This window comes from Pelodiscus sinensis, chromosome 5, assembly GCF_052426305.1.
Source record: "Pelodiscus sinensis isolate ZL-2025 chromosome 5, ASM5242630v1, whole genome shotgun sequence".
Taxonomy (NCBI): domain Eukaryota; kingdom Metazoa; phylum Chordata; order Testudines; family Trionychidae; genus Pelodiscus; species Pelodiscus sinensis.
The window spans coordinates 17730702-17756378 of NC_143056.1; the positions used below are offsets into that span (position 1 = coordinate 17730702).

Consider the following 25677-nt stretch of genomic DNA (forward strand, 5'->3'; position numbering starts at 1 on the left):
GGTTCTGAAACAAATGATTTAAACTCCAATCCTGCAAATATTTATTTATACATGGGAACCGTCCCATGAAACTCAGTGTAACTACTCATGTGCATCTTTGCAACCTTCGTGTTACAGCAAGCATTTACTATAGAAATCCCTGCCTAGTATGAATTCAGGGATGAATTCAGAAATGATTGTTTCCAGAAAGAGCTGCTCACACATGTGGATTTTATGTTTTAATATATCAAAGTCTAAAAAACTAATTTAATCTTAAAGTGTCATTAAAATTAAGCAAATACAACCTCTATTAATACACAGAAAAGGTAAAGAAGCAATTAAAATATGTAAATAGTATTAGAAAGGATAAACACAATAAGCAAGACAACTAATTTGCTAAGTTAAAATTGATAGGACTCAGACAAAACATTGGAGGAGGTGAGGAAAACAACATTAAAGACACAGATACAAAATAATGGGATGGAAAGTGCACCTGAGATGGATATGCCGGTTGTAAAGATGTACGAGCAATCTGTGTTAAAACAGAAACAAATGGGATAAAGAGATCATTACTGATCACAAGACTCTGACAGCAGTTATCAAAGGAAGCGCACGGACAAGATAAACCATAATAGGTAGCAAACCGAAAAGTGCATTCCAGAAAACAAATTTTAAAAGCACCAGCATGTTTCCATGGAAAGTTCCTAAACATGGACATGCATTGTGACATTTTGAAAATTTGTTCATACACCAATTCACCAGAGACGATCTGCAGCAATTCCCAGATTACATTGAAAAGAAGCAAATTGCAGTAATATGAGCCATCCTTAATGAAATAGGAGAAATTGTGCAACACAGATCATGGAACTATGAAGACAGTACAATGGGCTGTTGGTTAATGATATCACATAACTCTCACAAGCAAAGTGAAGAGAAATTGGGGTTCTCAGGGTATTGGCTGTTCTTGAGCACTGCAAAACACAGCATGAGTTATAAACAGACAGAAATCAGAAGACGCTTGGTAAAATACACAATGTTCAATTACTGTGAATTATACCCACAATTCTGCCCTCTATTGTTCGTTTTTAAAAATGTCCTCTTTAGGATTTTGGAAATGTTTTTGGTACACTATGCTGTGAGTGGTATGAGATTCACTAAAAATCAATGGTAACAAATGAGACATTTCTATCTTATACAAATAATTAACACAGTGAGTCACGAAAGGGCAAAAGTAATAGTTATTCCATCAAATAAACAATCGCTTTGAAACCACGATATTGTATATGGCATATGCAATAATTAGGGTCCTATGAAATACAGTCACATGATAAACTGGCTTATACTTATCCACAGTTCTATCATATCTGAAAGTACTGGCCCATGTCACACTAATAGGCATTCTTGATACCTTACACATACCATAACAATACTGAAGGAGACTTAAAAGTTTTCCACACAACATTAGCAATTTATTTTTAAACACAGACCTAAGTTTTCAAAATGACTAGTGATTTGCTGTGTCCATCTTGAGAAACCTTAAACTTAAAATTCAGCACTTCTAAATATTAGACCTCTTTAAAGGGCATCTCAAGCTGGCATCTAGTAACTAAGAAGCTCAAAACCACAAGTCACTTTCAAAAAATGCAAGCCATGTACTTTGTACTCTTTGCTGTAAACTCTCAGTAGTGCTTAAGTTGGTCTTTCAGGGAACTGTATAATCCATACACTATATAGCACAGGGGCAATAAAATCCTCACTAAATGTGTACTTGGAAACTTGAAAAACATCCTGGTTTAAATCCAACCCAATCCTGGACTGGTAAGGACAAAACATCAGGAGTAAAGCACAAAAGCTCAGTTTTTAAGGCCCCATTTTTATCTTTTAAAGGAGCATGGCTAATTTTTAATTTTTAATCAAGTGCAGCAAAATAAAAACATTAAAAAAATCAGTATGTGTAGGGCTCCAAGCTGTTGTACCAAGTATGAGGGCAGAGCGAATATTTATGGACACTTTTATAAACCCCTGAAAACAGCAGCACAGACTGAAAACACTGACATTGAGTTACAGTGAGTTACTTCTAGCTAGGGCCATCGGAATACAATTTTGTATTCTAAAACATTTATTTCCTCTACCAAAATCCAGGCTAGTACCCACTGACCAAGCCTTAGAAAACATCACAGAAGTTGCTACTCCTTTTCCTACTTTGCATGGGGGATCAAGAACAAGTTGAGACCCCGAACTGTTCCTTTCTTAGAAAAGGAATGGATACTCAGCATTGGAAAACCAGGTGACTAGATTAGTGGCATATAATGTTCTATATACACACCCTGGCTGAGTCTACACTGGCAGGTTATTCCGGAAAATCAGCCGCTTTTCCGGAAAAAATTGCCAGCTGTCTACACTGGCCGCTTGAATTTCTGGAAAAGCACTGACGATCTAATGTAAAATCATCAGTGCTTTTCCGGAAAAACTATGCTTCTCCTGTTCGGGCAAAAGTCTTTTTCTGGAAAACTGTTCCGGAAAAGGGCCAGTGTAGACAGCACAGTACTGTTTTCCGCAAAAAAGCCCCGATCGCGAAAATGATGATTGGGGCTTTTTTTGCGGAAAAGCGCATCTAGATTGGCCACGGACGCTTTTCCAGAAAAAGTGCTTTTCCGGAAAAGCATCATGCCAATCTAGATGCACTTTTCCGAAAATGCTTTTAATGGAAAACTTTTCCGTTAAAAGCATTTCCGGAAAATCATGCCAGTGTAGACGTAGCCCCTTACTATAAGCCAGGCAGGTCTGTACTAATTTATCAAATAGCTTTCAATTACACACAGTAGTTTGCTTGTCAGACAGTGTCTGTTCCCCCATCTTGTGCCCTCACATATACCAATTTAATATGGTCATCGTTAGCCTTCCCGCACCATCAGGGCAGAAGTCAAATGGTGCCAATCATCCTTGCCCTAAGCTTGTTTTTCTAGATCTTCAGATGTAATAATATTCTATCCCTTGCCACAAGGGATGTAGCCTAATGTGTAGTCATCAGGGCCTGACAAAATACATCCTGGGGCACTTAAGGAACTAGCACCAAACCAACTTAATTTCCTTCTTTGACAGGGCTATTGTTGTCTTGAATACAGGGAAGTAAAAGATGATACAACTCGATTTTAGGGTTTCTGACAAAGTCCAACAGGACTTTCTCATAAGCAAACCACAGAAATGTGGTCTAGATAAAATGAACGTAGGGTAAGTGCATAGTTTGTTTGAAAGGCGTACTGAAAGGGGAGTTATCAATGGTTCACTGTCAAACGAGGAGGACATAGCTAGTGGGGTCCTGTGGATGACACTGAGCTGGGACAGGATTAAAATTCCAAGCAACCCTGACAAATGGGAGAACTGGTCTGAAATCAAGGACAAGGACAAAGGGCTACAATTAGGAAGTAAATTAAATGCACAGCTATCAAATGGGGAATAGCTGGCAAGGGGGTAGTACTGCGAGAAAGAATCTGGGGGCTAGAGTACATCACAAATGGAATACAAAGCAACAATATAATGCAGTTAGGGAAAACTGGGGTGGATTAACAGGAGTGTCATGTCTAAGACACAGGAGGTAATCTCCACTCTGCTCAGCACTGGGGAGGCCTCAGCAGTGGTACTATGTCCAGTTCTGGGTGCCACACTTTAGTCCAGATAAGGACAGAGCCGAGCACAGATGCAGCCTACAGGCAGCAATGTGGAGGGAAGGGGAAGGGGCAGAGAGCTCCCCAGGAGCTGGAGCGCATGGGGAGCTGGCTTTGAAACCAGCTCCCTGTGTGCACTGGCTCCCACCTGCTCCTTGCTTCCCATGCAGTTGCCTCTAATACAAAGGCAGCAACAGGCGCAGGAGTGGGGGGGAGGGGGAGGTGGCTCTGGAGACAGTGTTCACTGGAAGCCAGAGGGCTTTTAAGACGGCTCCCCATGCACACTGGGAGCCTACATGTAACCATGAAGCCCAGGCTCAGTGGTTAACCATGTACACGGTTACACTTTCACATCCCTCGTTGTCTCTCTCTCTCTCTGGGTGTGTCTAAACTACACCCCTCTGTTGGCAGAGGGATGTAAATTAGACACATCGGAAGTGCAAATGAAGCAGGGATTTAAATATCCTGCGCTTCATTTGTATAATCACGCTCGGGCGGTGTTTCTAACAAGCACCATTTCGAAACTGAAACCGCGGCTTAGCCAAGGTTCTGCTGACAGCGGGGTGATTTTTCGACAGATCCTGTACTCCTCAAAAAACAAGGAGTACAGGATCTGTCGAAAAATCACCCCACTATCAGCAGAACCGCGGCTAAGTCCCAGTTTCAGTTTCGAAATGACGCTTGTTCGAAACAGCGCCCGAACGTGTTTATGCAAATGAAGCACAGAATATTTAAATCCCCGCTTCATTTGCACTTCCAATGTGTCTGATTTACATCCCTCTGCTGACAGACGGGTGTCATTTAGTCTGTCTGTCTCTAAATAAATAAATAAATAAATAAATAAATAAAAACTTTTCCTGGGGGATGACAGTGTGACGTCACACATCACTCTGCGTCCTGCTGCCCCTCCCTCCGCCCTCAGCTGCGCAGCCTTTCCCCTCCCTGGACCTCCAAACACTCACCGCACCCCCACCATCTGCCCACTGAACCTCCTGCTCTGACTCTTGCACCCCCACATGCTGCCCTAAACCCCCCACATCTCCCAATCCACTGCCTTGACTCCTGCATCCCTACATCCCCACCCCATATCCTTAGACCTCTACCTCTGCCCTGAACTGCCCCCTCACCCAACTGCCTGGTCTCCTGTACCCTGCAAATTTGTGCTCTGAGCTCCCAACTCCAACACCCCACCCTTTCCCCTGGGCCTTCCCACATCTCTCAATCCCCTGCCCCAACTCCTACACCCCCACCACTGCCCTGACTCCCTCCTCACCCTTAACCCTGACTCCTGAACCCCCGAATTCCCACATCCTAAGCCCGTACCTGATTCCTGCACCTCTCTACACACCTCCAACTCCCCGCCCTGAAGGACCTGAGGAACGCCAGATAAATCTTCTAGTATTTTAATGAAGTTTTATACTATTTTGTCTCAGTGTGAACATCTTGTCTTACCCCCGAGGAGCCTCTGTGTATTCTGTACAGCCTGATTCTGGGACAAGAGCCTTATTACCTTCTGATCAGTTCAGCTGGTGACCCTGCAACCCAAACTATCCAAATTAATAACATTTACCCTCCTTTAATCAAGCAACACAGAGGAGAGCAACAAAAAAGATAAGAGTTTAAAAAAAACCCTGACCTTTCTAAGGAAAGATTAAAAAAAAAACGGGGCATGTTTAATCCTGAGACTCAGACGACTGAGGGGCCCCCAATATGACAGCAGTCTTCAAATGGGTAGGGGATGTTAAAAAGGAGAACAGAGATCAATTGTTCTCCATGCCCCCTTGAAGATATGACAAGAGGTGACCAGGTTTATCTGCAGCAGGGAATTTAGGTTAGATATTAAGAAAAACTTTCTAATTATAAAGATAATTAAGCTCTAAAAAAGGCTTTCAAGGGAGGCTGTGGAATACCCATCATTAGGGTTTTTAATAACACCTTTCAGGGATAGTCTAGATTTACTTAGCCATGCATAACCGCAGGGGGCCGGACTAAATGGCCTCTTGAGGTCCAGTTTGGCCCTACATCTCTGTGAATCTATGTTTTGCAAATACGTTTGCCCTCTTTTTCCTTTGGGAAATTTTTCGGCTCACTCTGCTCACATTGAAACAAAAAACAGGACTATATAGCACTTTAAAGACTAACAAGATGGTTTATTAGGCAATGAGCTTTCGTGGGCCAGACCCACTTCCTCAGATCAAATTGTGGAAGAAAATAGGCATGACCATATATACCAAAGGGATACAATAAAAAAAAGTGAACACATATAAAAAGGACAAATCAAATTTCAGAACAGATGAGGGATGGGGGGGGAGGGTAAATGTCTGTGAGCTAATGATATTAGAGGTGATAATTGGGGCATTGTCTCAACAACTTGATTATCTGCATACTGCTTCAAAGACATTTTAACAGCAGACTTGAAAGAGAAACCTCTGAACTGTCATTCATGCTTAAATTTGACACTTTATGCCCGGGTCTTAACAAAGACACTAATTATCTTACCCATTACAAAGATAGCTTCCCCAATTATCACCACTAATATCATTAGCTCTCAGACATTTACCTTCCGCCCCCATCCTCCCTCTGTTCTGAAATTTGATTTGTCCTTTTTATATGTGTTCACTTTTTTTTTTTATTGTATCCCTTTGGTATATATGGTCATGCCTATTTTCTTCCACAATTTGATTTGAGGAAGTGGGTCTGGCCCATAAAAGCTCATCACCTAATAAATCATCTTGTTAATCTTTAAAGTGCTACATAGTCCTGTTTTTTGTTTCATCTAAACTAGACTAACACGGCTACCTCTCTATTTCTATTCTGCTCACACTGTTGCTGATAGTGGTGCAGATTAGCCAACAATAGCAATAGTTTGATGTTCTGGAAAAGATTTTTAGTGTGGTGAAGGTTCTATAATTTCGACACTCCTTCTTTGTCCAATCACTTCTTATGGCTTTCCTGGGCTCCTCACTGATCTCACAGAACCATTTCAAAACCATGAATAAAAACTTGGGATGTAAGAAGACGCCTGCTAAGCACAGTCACTGAGTTACTTTGCTTCTAGGCTTTATCGCGTCTGGACTTTATGCTGTCCCCATGTCTCTTGTATTTCACCTAGACTGGAAGCATTCTTCTACAGTGGGGAGTTTTTCCTTTCTGCAAAGTGCTACACACCCAATGGCACTATATAAATAGAAATAAGTGTGTTTCTCTGTGTTTGGGAGGAGGGGGGAGAAAGGGTATACAGTTTATAGGCATTCAAAAATTCATTGGAAGCTGAGAAGTAAAGAGTTAATTGGTTATCTAACTGCTCAACATGGCAGTTTTGCAGGTGTGGTTCTTGGATTCAAGTCAAGCAATAAAAGAATCTTTTATCATCTCAGAGCCTGAAGCTGCTGTGAAGCAACTGTATTTTGCACAATAGAGACACAAGCCTAGTCTGCAGTAGGAAAATACCATGTCCTGGTTAACTGCAAGTGGAAACCAGGGCAAACGGTGTTCAGTATTATTGCAGGAATTCTGCCAAACCTCCATTCTCAGGTTGTAGAAATAGAAACAATGAGCCCCCTATCGGGGCCCTTAGGGTCTAACCTAACTCAAATAGTACACAGTGATCATTAACTTTTCCCATCTCTTTGGATCTATTTCATAGCATGCGTGAAAATCACAGCACCATACAGCAAGTTGAAATTGACAGGCAGGTGGTATCAAAGGCCCTGTTAGTTACTTCACCTGGGGAGGAGAGAAGAAGCCAATCTGAAAGGGGGAACATCTAAAGCCAGTGCGATGGGTGCCACCAACAGCCAGGCAGGGAAGGAATTAAATCCATTCAAAGGGAACAGAAGAGAAGGGGCCAGGCTTGCCCTACAGAATCTGCTCAGCCCACTGGCAGAGAGGAGCCCTATGTGGGCTCATCAATGCGAACATAGCAAACCTCTGCAAACCCTTTCAGAGCTTCAGAGGAGGGGTGCCATTGAAGTGCAAAATACGGCGTGTGGCGGACGGCCAGAGTGCCCTCAGCCAATGTGCTCATTTAAAAATATGAAGGCCATAGATTTCCTTCCCTCTTCAGGGCCCAACCCAGGTCACAGAGCAGTGGTGGGCAACCTGCAGCCTGCATGTGGCCCATCAGAGTTCTGCATGTGGCCTGCAAAATGTTTTGTTTGCCTTTGCCTAAGGGCAAGACAGCCAAATGCGGCTGATTTCTGTCCTGCCGGTATTACAAAAGCGACATGCTTGCCACGTAAAGCCAGGGCATGTGAAGCGGGAGGTGTGTGCTTGCCACGTAAAGCCAGGGCATGTGAAGCGGGAGGTGTGTGCTGACTGCACACAGCATTGGCAATGAGAAACATGCGCTTCTTCCATGGGCGTCCAATAGCCTTGGTGGGAAGAAGGCTTTTCCTTCCCAAACCACCAGGCATGGCCCTGCCCACACTCCACCCCCAGAACACCTTCTGTAGAACATTGCTGCCCCCAGCACCCACACTCCCTGTGCTCCAGGGGCCAGGCACGTTGGAGCCATGTGGGGTCAGGGAGGCACACACACCCCTCCCTCTGCTGGTGCACTCAGCCCCACCTCCTCCCCTCCCAACAGTGGGGGTGGGGCCTGAGCAGAGTGGGCGGGGCTGTAGGTGGAGCTGGGGGCCTGCCTCCCCCAATCCCTTTGCCCTGGATCCCTAAATGGCCCCTTCAAAGATTGAACTCACAACCCTGGGTTTAAGCAGGCCAATGCTCAAACCACTGAGCTATCCCTCAGGAGGCTCCCTAAATGCAGGAGACACCAAGTCCTTTGGAGCTACACTTATACTCTCACCACAGAGCTCTATTGCTTGCTGAAGACTCCGTGAGATGACTTAATTTCCCATCGCCCACCTGAGTAGGCCTGCTACCATCTCACAAGAGAAGACTCCTCCCTTTGAACCACACTGAGGAATGTCTTGGTCCCACCTCTGTGTAAGCTGGCCAGAGCAGGGGCCACCCTGACAAAAGCTGTGTGCTCTAAAGAGACCGCGCTCCTTTGGCTGCACTCCTCATCTCCGCCCCTCTTTGTAGTAAATGAAGACTGGCCCTGCAGCCCTCCCCCTGCCACAGATGGGTAGATGAACACTTACTTCAATTTTGTGGTCCAGATTTTTCCTGTGGCAGCTATCTTACCTCTTCCCTTGCTGAGATGGTAGAAGCAGGGGTGTTGGGTACGGAGCTGAGGGAGGTGCTTGGTCCTGTTCCTGATGAACTCTGGGAGTCGCCGTCACCTGCGACATCATGAATCTCTCTAGCAAGGATGGCGACATCTTTCACCAAGGTTTGGCTTAACCTACAGCACAGCACAAGGCAGATCCATTAGACCACAATGAACATGTCAATCAACCTTAAACTGATCCTTAAAAAGGAGGCTGTTAAAAGTCCCTTGAATATGACTACACGTACAGGTCTGCCTATTTTTAACTCCTGTATGCAGGGCTCTAAAGGTAGGTGTCATTGTCCCCTGGCCACAAAGGAGTTTTTATTGGGACAGTTGTGCTAAATTTTGCACTAAAGCCATTGCTGCTTTGGCTATCCCAGGGAACTCTGCCATAAAGGACTGCTAAGAGAAGCCCTTTCATCAGCACCCCTGCCGATCACGCTCCGTCCGCACCTTGGATGCCTCTAACTCAGTGGTCTCCAACCTTTTTAACCACAAGATCACTTTTTCAATTTAAGTGCAATGTAACATCTACCTCCAACCCAAATACCCTGGCCCCCACTTCCTCCCTGCCCCTTCTTTGAGACCCTGCCCCTGCTCCACCCCTTCTCCAAGGCCTCATCCTGCTCACTCCCTTCCCCTGCACCTCCCATGTACTCCTCCAAAAATGAGGTTTACAGGATCTTTCAAAAAAGGGTTTTATTTTCGAAAGATCCCTGTCTAAACTGCCGTTTTTCTATCGAAAAGCCCTGTGTCGAAAAAAAGCCAAGGCTGCCATTATGCAAATGAAGCACGGGAAATTTAAATCCCAGCTTCATTTCCAATTTCGAAGTGTCTAATTTACATCCCTTTTTCGAAAAAAGGGATGTAGTCTAGACCCACCCTCCGGGGCTGCAGGGACATGCCAGCCACTTCCAGGAGCCGCAGTTACCACAGGGATAATGACTCCAGCCTCCACAGGTTCGATATTTTAGAACTCACTTCTCAAAGAATTACATTTAAGTGTGAGTGAGAGATGGAAATTATGAAATGCACAGACCAGTCAAAAACCAAAACCAACACACTCTGCAAGCGGTGAAAGAGGTAACAACCCCCGATGGGTGTGCTGGGTCACGAGATGAGCGTGAAGGACAGTGTGTGTGTGTGAGAATGACGAAGACACACACAGTGCGTGAGACTGACAGAGATTGGCATTGCCAAGCTCCCTCCATCCCCTTCTCTCTGTGTGAAGATGGGGTACAGGCATGGGGGGAGGAGGGAAACCCTGATCAAGGGCAGCCCGTGAGCCTAGGTGAGCTAGGCCGTTGCCTAGGGCGCCACTGCCCCGGGCGCCCGATGATGACGTCATGGCCACTGACGGCCATGAAGGCAGGGGCGGTGATTGCGCCGTCCCACCTAAGGCGCCTGCTGCTACAGCCGGCCTTGGGCCACTCCTTTCCCTGACATCAGCGTCCTCCTCTCCTCCCTCACACTCTGCGCAACAAGCAAGAGGCTCTGGAGGAGAAGCGGGGCAGTTTCAGGGCAGGGGGCAGAAGCAGCGTGACAGTGGGCAGAGGGGCAACTGACAGCGCTTGATAGCTCACTGGCCAAACCAGTCAGGATCACCTGTCAGAAGCTCCAAGATCTACTGGTAGACCCCAAACTACTGGTTAGTGACCACTGCTCTACCTGCTCACAAAAAGAAGTTTGCAACCACTTTGCATCAGTACAACCACGTCTCCTGCTGCACTTTCTACTGTCAGGGACCTAAGGCCATGGTTTTCACTGGCAGAAGCTCACATAAACCTGGGTTGAATCTGGCCCATTTGCTTTAGAGTGGGGGGTTCAGAGATGTTTTAATCAGAGGCTGAGTCTACAGGCTCCACCATAACATCAGGAAATGTTACATTATATTATATTAGCAACCCAAAAACAACTGCTTGTTTTTAAAACAAAAACTTTCTTTAAACCTCAAAATTTAAAATTTCTTTTCCTTGAAAACCAGATGTGAAAAAGGGGGAAAAAAACTTTAAAAACAACAAATAGTATTGCAGCACCTTAGAGACTAACAAAAGACATGAGCTTTCATGGGCACAACCCACTTCTTCAGATGAATGAAATTATTAAAGGTTCACAGTTTCTAAACAAATTGGAGATGAGATGGAAGAAAAAATAAGGGGGAGGGAAACAGTCATTTAGAAAGTCCATGCTACATGAAGCTGAGAGAGAAGGTGCTAATTGTACACATTGTTTGGTTTTTTTTATGTCATTGGGATGTGGAATGTGGTTGGGATGTGGAATGTGGTGGGCCATCCAGCCAACATCTTAATAATATGGAGATATACCTATCTCACAGAGCAGGACGGAACCTTGAAAGGTCATGAAGTCCAATCCCCTGCCTTCACAGCAGGACCAAGTACCATCCTTGACAGATTTGCCCCAGATCCCTAAATGGCCCCCTCAAGGATTGAACTCACAACCCTGGGTTTAGCAAGCCAATGCTCAAACCACTGAGCTATCCCTCCCCAAAGAAAAATGATACCTCTGTGATAGGAATCAAATTTGTTAATGAAATTAAGTTCTAAGGCTTCCCTCTGGAGTTGGCTTGTGGAATTGGTCTGAAACAATGCAGTGACTTTGAGATCCATTAATGAGTGCGGAGCTGCAAGACTATTTGTTGGTTTTTTTTAAAGTTTTTCCAGTTACACACTAACTCGGCTACCCCTCTGAAGCAGGTGAAAAACGGACATTTACAAAACCTGATGTTGAAAAAAAATATTTTCATTGATGGTTTTCAGATGTTAGTGATTAAAAAAAACACATTTGGCATTTTCTTGCTGCATAGAAAACTCTTTCTCCCGGATACTATGATTATAAGAGTCCAAAGAACTTAGGTAGATAAAACAGCATTGTTCTTACATGTGATAAATGTAAATGTGAAATTGATCAGTTCACAGTTTCACTGTCCTGCCTGAGTGAGATGCAAAAATGAAAAGGTTTGAAAAGGTTTCTAAAAGGGCCCAAATTTAAATACTTTAAAAGATATCTAATACTTAAGCCTCTTAAAAAAAAATCAAACTAACATTTAAAAAAAATCAGATACCCAAACAAACTAGTCTCTTTTTAAAAATATTAGTCTAGATTTATAAAAAGGCTGATATGATTTCTTTAAAGCAGTCTCCTGGCCAGCTACTGTTGCTTTAATGTATTTATTTTATTGGCATAATCAAGTAATTTATTAAACCATGAGGTCACCAAAATATTTTGAAGTGATTTCCTCAGAAACAAGACATATGGTTGAACTAATGAAATAATATTTAGATCTGCATGTCTCACACACCACCTTCTCTTGTCAGTTGTCACAGCCTGCACCAATTATGTGATTATCCTCATTGCAAACAAATGGAATTTTCTCCTTTAACTCTCACTTACTATTCTAAACCACTCCCAGTTAATTCAGGAGCAGAAGCGGAAATCAGAGCAGCAATTATAAACCAGACTACTTGACCGAGTTCTGCTGAGTGCTCAGTGTGCAATGCTAGACAAATCTGATGCAGCCCATATATTTATAGCTTTTGCAATCTAAAGTGCTCTCTCTTTTAGGAAATCCAACAATGAAGCAAAGTCGATAATTGTTTCTACTTTGATTGGAGGCTTTAACCTTTAAAGAGCAGTATTTGCAAAAGGAAAAAATAACTTTTAGAAAAACCATTCTGTGAGTGCTGACAATGTGGAAAGAATATAGCCAATGGTTGGCTTCTTCAGTGGAAAGCATGTGAAGAATGGGAGGCACGAGAGAATTCCTCTCCTCAAGAAAGTTAGCATGTCTTCAATATCCAGCATGCCCCTGCTTTAAAAAGGGATGCATTTCCACAGGGCCGACTGCCAGGCTTTTCCAAACAGCCAGAATATCCCATTATATAACAGACACTCTGGCGAGAGAATCTCCTCCACATGAGCGCATCAGTGGCTTCAAAGCCTGTGTACTGAAATTAAATTTTGAAGGGAAAGGACAAGGGTTTAGATCACAGGGGTGAGAGAGAGGATTGCTAAATTCTATTCCACATGTGCCATGGGCTGTGTGAATGGGGGGAGGGCAAATCACAGCCTCCCTGTACCTAGACATGCCATCGTGGGAAGGGGACCCACTCCTACCCTCCCCCGACCCAACGCCAACCCTGCATGTGCTGTGAGGCTTCACCAATCACTTCAAACCAGATTTTTAATGTTTTTAATGTTCAGGTTTGACGGGGAGAAAAATCAGATGAGCAGGCAGGTTCGGTTGGTCACTAGGAGAGGAGGTAAAGTGCCAGGGAGACAGATAGGATTGCTAGGTGTCTGGCTGCTGACTGGAAAATGACAAATGTGGTTTTTTTTTAAATCACTAACATCTGAAAACCATCCATGAAAATATATTTTTTCACACATTAAGCTTTGTAAATGTCTACGCCCGCCTGAAAAAGCGCCCGAATGACTCCGGTCAGCACCGTTGATTGGGCCATTAGAAGTTTGGCTGGTAGTGCAGCAGAGCAGGCAGGCTCCCTGCCCAGCTCTGCACAGATCCCGGGAAGCAACCGGCATGTCTGGCTTCTAGGAGAGGGGACCACAGGGTGCCATTTGCTGCCTCAGCCCTGATCACCAGCCCCAGAGCTCCCACTGGCTGGGAACCACAGTCAGTGGGAACTGCCAAGGCGGTGCCTGCTGGTGGAAGCAGTGCGCAGATCCTCCTGGCCATACTTCTGCCTAGGAGCTGGAGGGATAGATCACCGCTTCCTGGGATCTGCTGCTCTCTAATGACAATAGGTAACTGTCTTAATAAAATGGAATCATGCTGCCAGCTCCCAGTCTTCCCTGAGGAACTGACAATCTAAACAGATAGATCAGAGAGCATGTGAAAGAAATGAGATTAAATTATTCCCATTTTACAGATGGGGAATTTAGGCCCAGTGAGATTAAATGACTTGGTCAAAGTCACACAATAATTCTGTTGCTGAGCCAGGAACGGAATTCAGATCTCCTGGGTCTCAGGTTCAATGCCTTAACTACAAGGGCACCCTTGCCTTTGTTCTGCTCCATCATTCCTCAAATCACTCCTTCCAATGCCCATCACCCTTTATACATGACATCTTGTTAAAGACAAGCATGCCTCTGCATGGATATAATTCATCCCCGCATGTCTATCAGTACAGCTGTCCTGTAGTCACCACTGCTCCTGCGTTCTCCTTCCCAATCCCATATGGCTCAGTCCTTTAAACCAACAGGGCAGCATAAAATAAACTCACACACATGCTGGGCGATAGAGAAGTTTTATAAGCTAGTTATAAACCCGTCTGAGCCAAGAGGGAGTTACAGGTCTGTTACTGGCACTGCTGAAGGAAACACACAGAGAAGCATGTTTTTTAGGTTTGCTACTAAAACAGGAACAAAAGCAATTTATTCACAATGGGCCCTCATTGAAGGAAACAAAAAATGAGAGCTGGATCTGGCCCTAAAACCAGAATGAAAGGATAAAGCCAAATGGCTCACAGAATTTCAGCTGAAGTAGTAAACATACATCAAGCTCATTTCACTATATAACACAAGGATCCTCCAAGCAAGGAGGAAATGACTATCTAAGCAATACTTGGCAGCATGACAGGTTGTCCTATGGAACTCCACATAGGGAATCCCCTGCAGAGCACACTTACTCTCTAACTTCATCCTTTGTTACAATGCTAAATTCCCTCTCCCTGTGCTCCCTCCTCCCAGCTTGGTTTGAAATCTGAGGTAACACGGGAGATCAGTTTTCCTACAATGGCTTGGCACTGCCATTCCAGCTCACCTGGCTATCTCGGCTATCTCGGCTGTTTGTGCGATGAAGTTGAAGGGATCAGGTTCGTCATAGTCTTCATCATCATCCGTTTCTCTCCCATTGTGCTTCTGTCGGTTCAGCCCAGAACTGTGTGCCCTCGGCGTCTGGGTGGCTGTTGAAGTATGGGAGCGTTTGTGTTTAGGGGAGCTGTGATTTGAGCCATACTCCTCCTCTGAAGTGGAAGTGTAATCTGAACCCTGCTGTCTCCGCCTTGAAGCTTATAAAAAATGAATTGGTTTCAGATGAAGAAGAAAGGGAGAGATTTAAGACCAACTACAGAAGGCAAAACTAAGAGTAATACAAACTAGCCCACAGAGAAAGGCCTGGAGAGTTTCTGTGCATCTTTTCAGTGAATGGAAACTTTGATATAGCTTATTCACAAGCAGATCACTGTTGTAATGGATCTGCCACAAGCTATACAAATTTGAAGTTATATATTCTAGTGGAAAAGTGCACCGACTGTATTATCAACTAAACATAATTGTTATTGTCAGACTTGATTTTCCATACACAGAAGCCTCATCCATAAGTAGCATACAAGTTAGACTCTTAGAAGTCCCCAACGCCCAATTTTCAAGTGTGTTGAGCAGCCTAAAGGTGAGCTAGAAGTTAAAAAAAAACCTACAGAAATGGTTGACTGAAGCATAGATTTTCATGCTTCATTTTATTTGTGAAAATCTGCAGGGACTTTTACTTTTGCCTTGCAGTTCCCCTTTCACAGGATTTCAAACCTCAGAAAAGGAGTCAAATAGGCACTTATGGCCTGCTCCAAAGTCTCCTAAAGTCAATGAGAGTCTTTTTATTCATTTCCCTTGGCTCTGAAGCCAATTCTTAAGCACTTAGATGCCTATTTTTAGGCATCCATGTATCAACCTTCGGACAACTCAGATGCCTACATTTGAAACTTGGGCTCCCAATATTTGTTTGTTTAATTTCCCATTGTATTATTCAAGAATTAATGGTTTCACCTCTTACATTTTGCCATGATAATCTATAAAAGACAGGATTAGCCACTTTATTTAAAACTGAAGTGCAACCTGAATAACACTTAAAAGTTTCACTGTGTCATCAAGGTTATCACAATATCAGACAAATGAAAATATTGAATTTGGCATATAAAAAGTGGAGAGCAATGGTCTACAGACATGCAGCTACCCTTTAACTATGAACAGAAAGTTTCTAGATCTACTTCTTGCCTGGTTACAACTTTTTAAGAGTCCTGGCTTATGACAGAGTTACCAGAAAAATGGATCTTGTTCATAATTCAGCTGAGAGGATGTTAAAAAGAAAGAAAGAAAGAAAGAAAGAAAGAAAGAAAGAAAGAAAGAAAGAAAGAAAGAAAGAAAGAAAGAAAGAAAGAAAGAAAGAAAGGCCATCCAGCTTTCAGAATACACATGCATTCAGTGGACATTTCAAAATTAAGGGCTAACTCCACCATTCACCTCCACTCACATAAATCAGAAATAAGTCCGCTGAAGTCAGTGACATTACGGTGCATAAATCCAGCAAAAGAGAGAGGAATCTAGCCCTGAGCTTTTGGAATAATTGGTTGAGTAATTATCAGAATAGATAATCTCTTGACATCTCAGTACAATTGCTTAAAATAGCCTGATGACATCCTGGCATCTCACGTCCCATGGCCATGTATCAGAGAGGTAGCCGTGTTAGTCTGTATTGGGGATGAAAAATCTCATTTAATCAGTTAACCAGGATGATTAATCGGTTAATTGCTTAAATTGGGGTAGGCAGGGGCTTCTCTGTTATTCAAGCTTCTCCAGCTCCCGCCAGTTAACCGTGACCAGTAAGCTTCACCCGATAACAGTCATGCTAGCCAGTTAACCATTCACATCCCCAGTCTGTATCTGCAAAAGCAACAAGGAGTCCTTAAAGACTAACATTTTCATGAGTCTTTGCCCATGAAAGCTTATGCGTAGAGATCAGCTAATCTGTGGCTATCCACTTTATATCCGCAGATATCCACATCTCTGGAGGTCAATATCCGTGACTGATTTTTGTGGATATGGATGCAGATTAAGGATGTTAAATAGCAAGTAATTTACTTGTCAAGTAGTCGATGGAATTTCCATCGACTACTCAAATAGCTGATAGGCACTTCCACATTCCTCCTTTCAATTGTACAAGAGCCTCTACTGGGGCTCTTGTACATTTCAAAGGAGGAATGTGGAACTCTGTGTGCAGCCCGGGGTAAGCTAGAAGTCCCATTGACTCTGGGCTGCACGCATTTCAAAGCGGAAGCACCCTCATGAAGCCTGGGGCCAGCGGGGGACTCAGAGTCCCCCGCTGACCAGGGCTCCATGTGGTACTGCTGCTTTGAAAAGCCACATGGAGCCCGGGTGGAAATGGAGCCTGGGATCAGCCCATGTGCCGTGGCATTTCAAAGGGGCAGCACTGCACAGCTGATCCTGAGCTCAGCTGTGAGGCGCTGCCACTTTGAAGTACGTGCTTCTGCCTCCCCGCCTTTGCTGCCTCTATCTGATATAGGCAACAAGCAGGGGAAATCGACTAGTCGACTGGACTATCCAATAAGCTTCTGCTTATCGGATAGTCGACTAATCCTTAATATCTTTAATGCAGATACAAATTTTGTGCCTAGGATCCTGCAAATTTTCAGACATCTGCTTTATATCCATGGGTATTTGCATCTGTGGATGTCAATGCAGATATCTGTGGCTCATTTTTGCAGATACAGATGCAGATACAAATTTTGTATCCATTCACGGCTCTACTTATGCCCAAATCAATCTGTTAGTCTTTAAAGTGCCACAGGACTCCTCGTTGTCATGACTACGTATTTATACAGTCTCTCTACTTGTAGGATTACTTTTTCCACTGGCATGGAGGGAGATGATGGCAGTTAGCTAACTGTTTAAAGAAACCACTGAATAATGCAGCCAGATCTACCTCATTGCTCTCTTCCAGTTGTTAAGTCATTGAAAGTTTCTGGTTCCAGCATCAAAGCACTTCACTTTCAAATTGTTACTGTATCATATTAAAAAAAAAGTCTTGACACTACAGTGAAACTTTTAAGCTTATTCAAGTTTAATTTTTGCTCTCAGGGTGTACTAGCTGTTTGCTGATTAGTACAGAAACAGGTATCAACGCTATCTACAGTAGGACAAAGTGTATTAAGGTACCCCAGTCTATGTAGAACTTGTGCATGGTCCAGAATTCTATCAAGGAATTAGAAGATTAGTATTTCAATAGAACATGATATGACAGAAAGAATTAGAATTCTCTGCTTTAATTTCACACAAGAAATATTGTTAGTGTGTGGTACAAAGTGCTGGAAGCCAAAAAACCAATTCATTTAGAACAAGAATCGGGCATGAATTTGTCCTAACAGTTGAAGTCTGTGGTCCAGTGCAGAGGAAGCATCTATATGGAAAACCCTGAACTGTAAGGCCAGAAGAGACCTCAAGAGGTCATCTACATTACAATTGGTCAATATTCTAATATAAGAGAATGTTAATAGGAGTATCATCTCAGAAAACACAAGGGAAATACTGCACATATTGCCTTTGTTTGCTCATACACAATGCTGATTTCTTTGCATATTGGTGTGTAAAATAAAAGATGAGGTAAGTTAATAAGTCAATATTAAAACAACAGCATGAAGAACAATTCCAGCATGCAATAGGAAACTAATATCACATTTATAAAAGCATGGAAAAGAGGCCTTTATCTAGCACTCTAAGGGCCTTTGATGCAAGTCACAAAAAAACACAAGGGCTGAAATTAGCCACTACCCCCAACAGACCCAGTGAAACTCAGCAAGCCACCGAATTCCTCCCTAAAAGCCCAAGTGAATTGACACGACTTGCTGCTTCCCCCAAAGGCCAAAGAACCAGGATTTCAGACCTAATGATGTTCAGAGCCATCTCCGATTACTGTGCAGTATCTGTCATATGCATCTTCCTCATCTATTAATTTAAGAACAGTTTAAACATGATCATTATTGTTCATGACACGAGCAGCTAGACAGCAGAATAATCTGCACCATATTCCTCAGTGAGAGACTTACGAATGCAGCTACTGTAACGATGACATATTTTGGAGGCTACGTGCCAAACAATAAAAAGAGAGCAGAGGCACTATCCCACTACGGGCTATCATAGTTCAACGTCAATTGTCCAATCATGCAAAGCTTTGAATTTGAGGCAACGAGCAGAGCTGCTTCCAAATTATTTGCTCACTTGCTTATTCCTTGCTTTGACTTCTCTGATGGCTTCAAATTTACCACTCTGACATTATACCGTCATTGACGCAGTTATAAATTCTCCATTGGGCACATTTTCCGGCTCTTCAAAATCAAAGACAATTTCCATGTGACACTGGAAAGTCAGGAAGTTCTATCGTGGTAAATAGGGCCAAGATCTTAACAGAAGCAGTGATTCTGGGTGCCCAACTTGAGAGCTTTCAGAAAGGGCTCTGATTTTTGGATACTTTAAAGTCAGCCCCTGTTAAAGCATCTTAGGTTGGGCACACAGTAATTGAGGCAACTCCAAAATCACTACTCACTTCCAAATTCTTCTGGTTGATCAAACTAAATTTCAACTGTGTATGAAAAAACTGTGGGGATATTTGCTATTTCTATATATCCTGCTGCGTCAAGTTGTGTTGTTCTTTAATTGCTCTAATCTGCTTATTTGTGCATGTTCCTTTTGTCTTGTTCCCTTTCCTTTCCACTCTTCCGCTCCATGGCACACCCACTGCAGTGGTTGTTATTCCTAGGAAAACTACACCTGGAACCCATGTATAAAGTCTGCATATTATAAAAGAGCTGAACTAAGGAGACACATAAAACGTAAGTACTTACTGGAAGTGGATGAATACCTGACACTGCTAGAACGCGTTCTGCTGAATGGTTGCTTGGTAGTAGCAGAGGCTGCACTTTTTCTAGCTGCAGTTCTAGCCTCTGACACAAGTGGCTTCCGGTTTGCGTAATATGACTCCACACTGCGCCCTGAAAACACAGTTCTTGACTGTGTCGTTTCAGAGTCGCTTGGCACTGTGAACGAACCCGCTCGTTTCCTTGGCATGGCAAGGATGTCAAGCCTGGACAGTTTTTTAGACTCCGTGGATTGTTTCGAAGATGAAGTCGTGGCGTCGAGGTTGGAGGCTGTTTTCTCAGTGTCGGCACATTCATTATCCGATGCATCTCCCAACCGGGCACGACGGAGTTTTGAGGCCCTAGTGGGCCTGGGAGTCGATAAACTGTTGGACCTAGTGAGAACCTGCTGAATCTTTTGCACATTTGAAGTCACTTTGCTGTGCTCCTCTTTCACAACTGAAGTAAAAGGTTTCCTTCTGGGGGCGGGCTTTGATACAGAATGCTCATGATCAGAAGAAGCTGTTTCGATTACCGGGAAGTAAGGAAGATTAGAGCCTCTTTCATCATCTATAAATTCCAGCGACCCACGAGCCCCAGTGCTACGCTTGATTTGGAAACGTTTGGTGGTTTCTCCTTTGTTTCCTGCCTCGAGTGGGAGCATCCTGCGTTTTTCTGACAGTCTTTCGCGAGCACTGGGCTGGCTACACTGGTCCTGGATAGAAGGAGTAGAAGAGGATTTCTCTTTCTGCAAGCTGCTCATTACTTTGCCTTTCGGTGTGCTGTTCGGGACATTTTTACCACTAACCAAGCTGACTGTGCTTGCTGTGTCCACATCAGAGTCCCCAGATAAGGAGTCTTCCAGCTGCCCAGGAATAGGTTCTGAAGGGTCCACCTGGTGGTTTTGACAGAGTATTTTGGCTTCCAACGCTGCCAAAGCAGTTTCCGTGTCTTTCAGGATAAGATGGGTGTCCTGATTATAGTCCATACGGCTTGACCGGGCAGCATCTAAATCTTTAAGCAGAGGGTGACTTGAAATATGAGGCAGTTTATTCAGAGGAACAATGCCACTAGATTTATCTTTGGTAAAACTCTCCTGCCTAATGAAGGAGGATGCCTCTTTCGTGGCTATGTTTTCTTGCTCTTGAGGAAGACTCTGATGAAGGGAAATCATCATTTTTCCCGATGGGCTACTGTAAGTGCTGTTAAGATCTTTCACCACTGGCTTTCCAGGAGCAGCTGCACTGGATGACTTGAAAGGAAACTCTTGGTCCTTGCATTCTGTGTCTGCTCGAGAATGAGACGTGCTTAGAGAAAGCTTGGAGGGAACCCCGACCTCATTACTTTCATCTCCAATGTAGAAGGCAGTAGATGCTGGCTCATTCACAGCTGGGATACTTGAAACCCCGAGAACTGCTGGCTGTCGGCCCTCAGGTTTTAAGCCTTCCCCCCTTCTGCACTCTTGTGCAGGCATTCTACTATTTTCTTTGTATTTCTTGCCTTTTTCCAAACCAAAGCCATCGTCGGACCTGCTGGCATCACTCAGGCTATCAGGATCCAAGTCCTCTTGGATGAAGAGTCGGGTGCTGGGATCAGCATAGGCTTCTAGCCTCTGTTCCTTTGCAATGTTTTTCTTGGGTACTTCAGGATAGGAGTCTTGACAAATTAAAACTGTGGGAGTTGAACTGTCAGATTTATCACTTGGCGGGAGCTGGGGAAGAAGCCTTCTTGTTCTTGAGGACACAATGGTCTCTGATTCTGCTGGTTTATGAGCTGTGCCGCTTTCTAAGAAAGAATAAAAGACACTCATTTAAATGCTGCTTCCAGGCTGTACTAGAATACTGCATTTATTCACCACGGCCTTGAGTCTGCAAGATGCAGATTCAGAAAGGCAATTAGTACAAGCTTGATTTTAAGCACAGGCATCAATAGGTCCATATTGAAAGCTAAGCATTTGCTTATGTCCCAGGCTGGATCAGGGCCAGAGTGCTCAATCACCTTGCAGAATCAAGACCTAAATTTAACAACCTTGGCATTCAAACGTTGCAGGAGGGTGGCATACATATATAATCTAAAAGACCATACAAATATACAAGAGACCCTGAAACTATATCTTCTTCCTTCCAAAGAGAATAGGGAAAATCTGTTAACCCTGTTAGTCACATGTTTGGACCAGAGATGCAACATTTTAAGAAATGTGTTAGAAAATGATGCAGCTGACTTCACTGAAGAGACACAATTTCCCACTTTTACAGATTGTATTCCACATCAAAGTCTCCCTATAGAAATCCTACTGTTTAAACAAGCTTAGGAATTAGCAGCCAAGTGTGTGTGTTACTGAGGACACACTTCACTAGAACCATGTTATTTTTCACCCCATGTCACAGCTCAGGATTTCAAATCTTCTGGGATTGTTAGTTTAAATAATAAATGGCTTGTAACTTGGCAGTGCAAAATAAAAAACCCAATTTCCCAGGAGAATTCAAGTACTATGTGCCATATTACGAAATAATCCCTGGAACAACATGATTTCTTTCTGCAGCCTTTCCTGGCAGCTACTGGAGTGAGTACAAATGGCTCCTTATAGAGAGAGGGGGGCTTGGCTGTCTTCTGGATTACGAACATTTCCTACACTCTGCAACTCATTCTCAACATTAGGCCTTAAGCCTTTTCCGTTTCTTGGCTCCAATCTCTGACGTGACTCTATAACTTACCTTAGGTTTTCTTCTCCTCTTACATCTCATTCTATACATCATGCTTCCTACAATCACCTCAAATACTGCTACCTAGGTCTACCAAACCCCAGGATAATCTGAGATGCTTAGCAGAGCTTGAGAGCAAGGGAGAAGTGAAACAAAAACACAGTTATAAAAGGACTAGTCAGTAGCCACTTTTATGGATGACTTGCAAAGACAAAACTAGGATACTGCCTTTCCTTTTTTGCTTCTTAATGAAGTATAAAGCATTTCTGATAGATGGTTCTTTCCAATCCTGCCCCCTTAAGTGTTTATTTCTCCCTATGCCCCCTTAAGAAACATCAGGAATGTCAAGTATGATCTTTACTTTTTTTGCTTAAAGATTTCTTGGCTGACTCAAATGTGCACTGAGGCCTTCCTAGCTCTTAACTGTAGGGATGAGGCAACTAATCCTAAGCAAATAAAGATTTCCTGCCAAATACTTCAGTTAAAATAGAAAATAAGCCGTACAAAAATTTAAGAGCATTTCAAGCTTTCTTTATATTCACCAGAAAGCAACAAAAAAGAGCATAAGCATTTCTCTCTCTTTCCCCCACCCCACATACTTTTCACGTTACTTTTAAATAAACTGTCCAGCGTCCTGAAGATGGCATCAGTACAGGACTTACCTGTATGGCCCTCAGATACTAATTCCTGATGCTGAACATCACAAAGTCCTGAGTCTGTGTAGCTGTCAGCAAGACTTGCCCACCTAGAGACCCATTTCTGACCACCTTGCGATGCTGGAGGTACCTATAGAGACAAATGGAATATCATCATTTTTTTAACCAAAGTCCATCTGAGACACTATGTACCTACAACACACTCTGTACCCCATATTTACCCCTTTACATGGTTATGATATATTCTGTACAAAGTATGCATTGTGAGGTATCATTTGAAAACTCCTAATCCACTGAACATCACTGTCCTGTTAAAATATTTATAGCAACACTGTGTGTAAAGTTATGAGATTTTGCTATATGATTGTTACTGAAATACGTGGAAGTATTGGCTCATACCAACAAATCCATTTTTCAGAAGCAAAGACACACTTGCAACCCCAGACATGTATTAACACAGTCAAGTGAATTATCATTTACTTAAGCAGCCATTCTTCAGCAGCAGGGATATGTAAACAAGAAATTAACCATTTCCTCCCAGCTACAGCCTGAATCTCACATACACAGGGGATCATTTGTCAATCCCCGGCGGGGTGGTAATCCTCTAAGGGTATGTCTACACTGCATTCCTCTTTCGAGAGAGGAATGCAAATGCAGCCAAGCGAAAATGCAAATGAAGCGTGGATTTGAATTTCCCATGCTTCATTTGCATAATTGCATCCGGCCGCTATTTTGAAGTACCCTATTTCAAGATAAAAAACGCTGTGTAGACATGGTTATTGTGAAAGAAACCCCTTCTTTTGAAAAAACCATTAAGTAAGGGTTATTTCAAAAGAAGGGGTTTCTTTCGAAATAACCGCGTCTACCCAGTGTTTTTTATGTCGTAATAGGGTATTTCGAAATAGCAGCTGGATGCGATTATTCAAATATACCAAACTGGGTGGGGTTGCAACTTCTTTGGAGGATAGGGACATAATTCAAAATGACCTTAGCAAGTTAGAGAAATGGTCAGAGGTAAACAGGATGAGGTTTAATAAAGAGAAATGCAAAGTGCTCCACTTAGGAAGGAACAATCAGTTCCATACATACAAGATGGGAAGCAACTGTCTAGGAAGGAGCATGGCGGAAAGGGATCTAGGGGTCATAGTGGACCACAAGTTGGATATGAGTTAACAGTGTGATGCTGTTGCAAAAAAAGCAAATATGATTCTAGGTTGTATCAACAGGTGTGTTGTAAGCAAAACTCGTGAAGTCATTCTGCCGCTCTACTCTGCACTAGTTAGGCCTCAGCTGGAGTACTGTGTACTTTCAAGAAAGATGTGGAGAAATTGGAAAGGGTCCAGAGAAGAGCGACAAGAATGATTAAAGGTTTAGAGAACATGACCTATGAAGCCAGGCTTCATGAACTGGGCTTGTTTAGTTTGGAAAAAAGAAGATTAAGGGGGGACATGATAGCGGTTTTCAAATATCTAAAAGGGTGTCACAAGGAGGAAGGAGAAAATTTGTTCCTCTTGGTTTCTGAGGACAGGACAAGGAGTAATGGGCTTAAAGTGCAGCAGGGGAGGTTTAGATTGGATATTAGGAAAAAATTCCTAACTGTCAGGGTGGTCAAATATTGGAATAAATTGCCAAGGGAGGTGGTGGAATCTCCCTCTCTGGAGATATTTAAGAACAGGTTAGATAGACAACTGTCAGGGATGGTGTAGATGGAGCTTGGTCCTGCCTTGAGGGCGGGGGGCTGGACTCGATGACCTCTTGAGGTCGCTTCCAGTCCTATTATTCCATGATTCTATGAAATGAAGCACAGGAAATTCAAATCCGCGCTTCATTTGCAATTTCACTCGGCTGCATTTGCATTTCTCTCCTGAAAGAGGAATGCAGTGTAGACATATCCAAAGAGAGGAGGAGGGTACAATAACAAAGGACAGTGACTTCCACAGAACACCTCTCCCCTTTTACTTCTCTGCTTATGGCAGCAACAACTCTCAAAGGACTTTACAAGGAAGGGACTAATCCCAGGCTAGAAAGGGATGCAGCCTATGAAAGTTATGGCAGGGCATGATGAGACAAACCTTTTGTATTTAAGCCTGTTAGTCCAATAAAGTTAGTTTAACCTTTTATTTCTTTGGTAACCAATACTGACTGTTCTGCCTTAGTTAATATACTTGTTTTATGTAAACCAGTGTGTTTGGTTGAAGTATTTGAGAAATCTCTACTGAGTCTAAAAGGCTGGTACATATTCAATCCCCATTGTTGGAATGATGGATTATTTAGGAGCATGTAGTCCAGTGAGCAATACAAGACACATATTTCTAAGAGATAAGGCTGGGATTCACAAACATGCATGTGTCGTCCTGTTTGTAATTCCTGGATGTCTGGGCATAGCACTGATGTACTTAGCGGGGAGTGACTTTACTTGCTAGGGGCTGGGTGCAAGCAGAGCCCAAAGAGGCTTGCTATTCACCAGCAAAGCAGTGTTAAAAGCAGGCCAAAGAGCTAAGGCAGTGATGGGCAACCCAGGTTAGTGAGCGGCCCTCCTCCATCTCAGTGGGTTAAAAGATTGAAATCAGACATGTGCACTAACCAGGGCCCCAAGAAAAAGATTAAATACATTAATACACAGCATGCTGAATATTTCAAAACAGATAGAAATGCTTCAATCATTCATATAGTCACAGAACTTCAAATAATAAAAAAGAAACATTTACACTTACTTTACAACATCAAATCCCTGCCCAGCCTCTTCCCTGCCTCCACACCCAAGCCCGTCCCCTTCCTGCTTCTCCCCTTACTTCCCAGCACTTCCGAAGCACCATGAAT

General features: G+C 43.2%; 1 protein-coding gene across 5 annotated transcripts in view; it reads right to left on the reverse strand.

The window, feature by feature from the left end:
- Nucleotides 1-25677, reverse strand: part of CEP170B (centrosomal protein 170B) — a 91760-nt gene that overhangs the window by 9225 nt on the left and 56858 nt on the right. For 2 of the 5 annotated variants that reach the window (XM_089778335.1, XM_075926444.2), the window contains 5 exons: nt 22864-22987; nt 19488-21284; nt 14621-14867; nt 8793-8952; nt 473-511 (listed from right to left, as the gene is read on the reverse strand). In XM_089778335.1, the coding sequence (XP_089634461.1) occupies nt 473-511; nt 8793-8952; nt 14621-14867; nt 19488-21284; nt 22864-22987 (2367 nt within the window). The remainder of the gene's footprint in view (nt 1-472; nt 512-8792; nt 8953-14620; nt 14868-19487; nt 21285-22863; nt 22988-25677) is intronic. The other 3 variants (XM_075926447.2, XM_075926448.2, XM_075926446.2) reach the window with 3 other exon arrangements.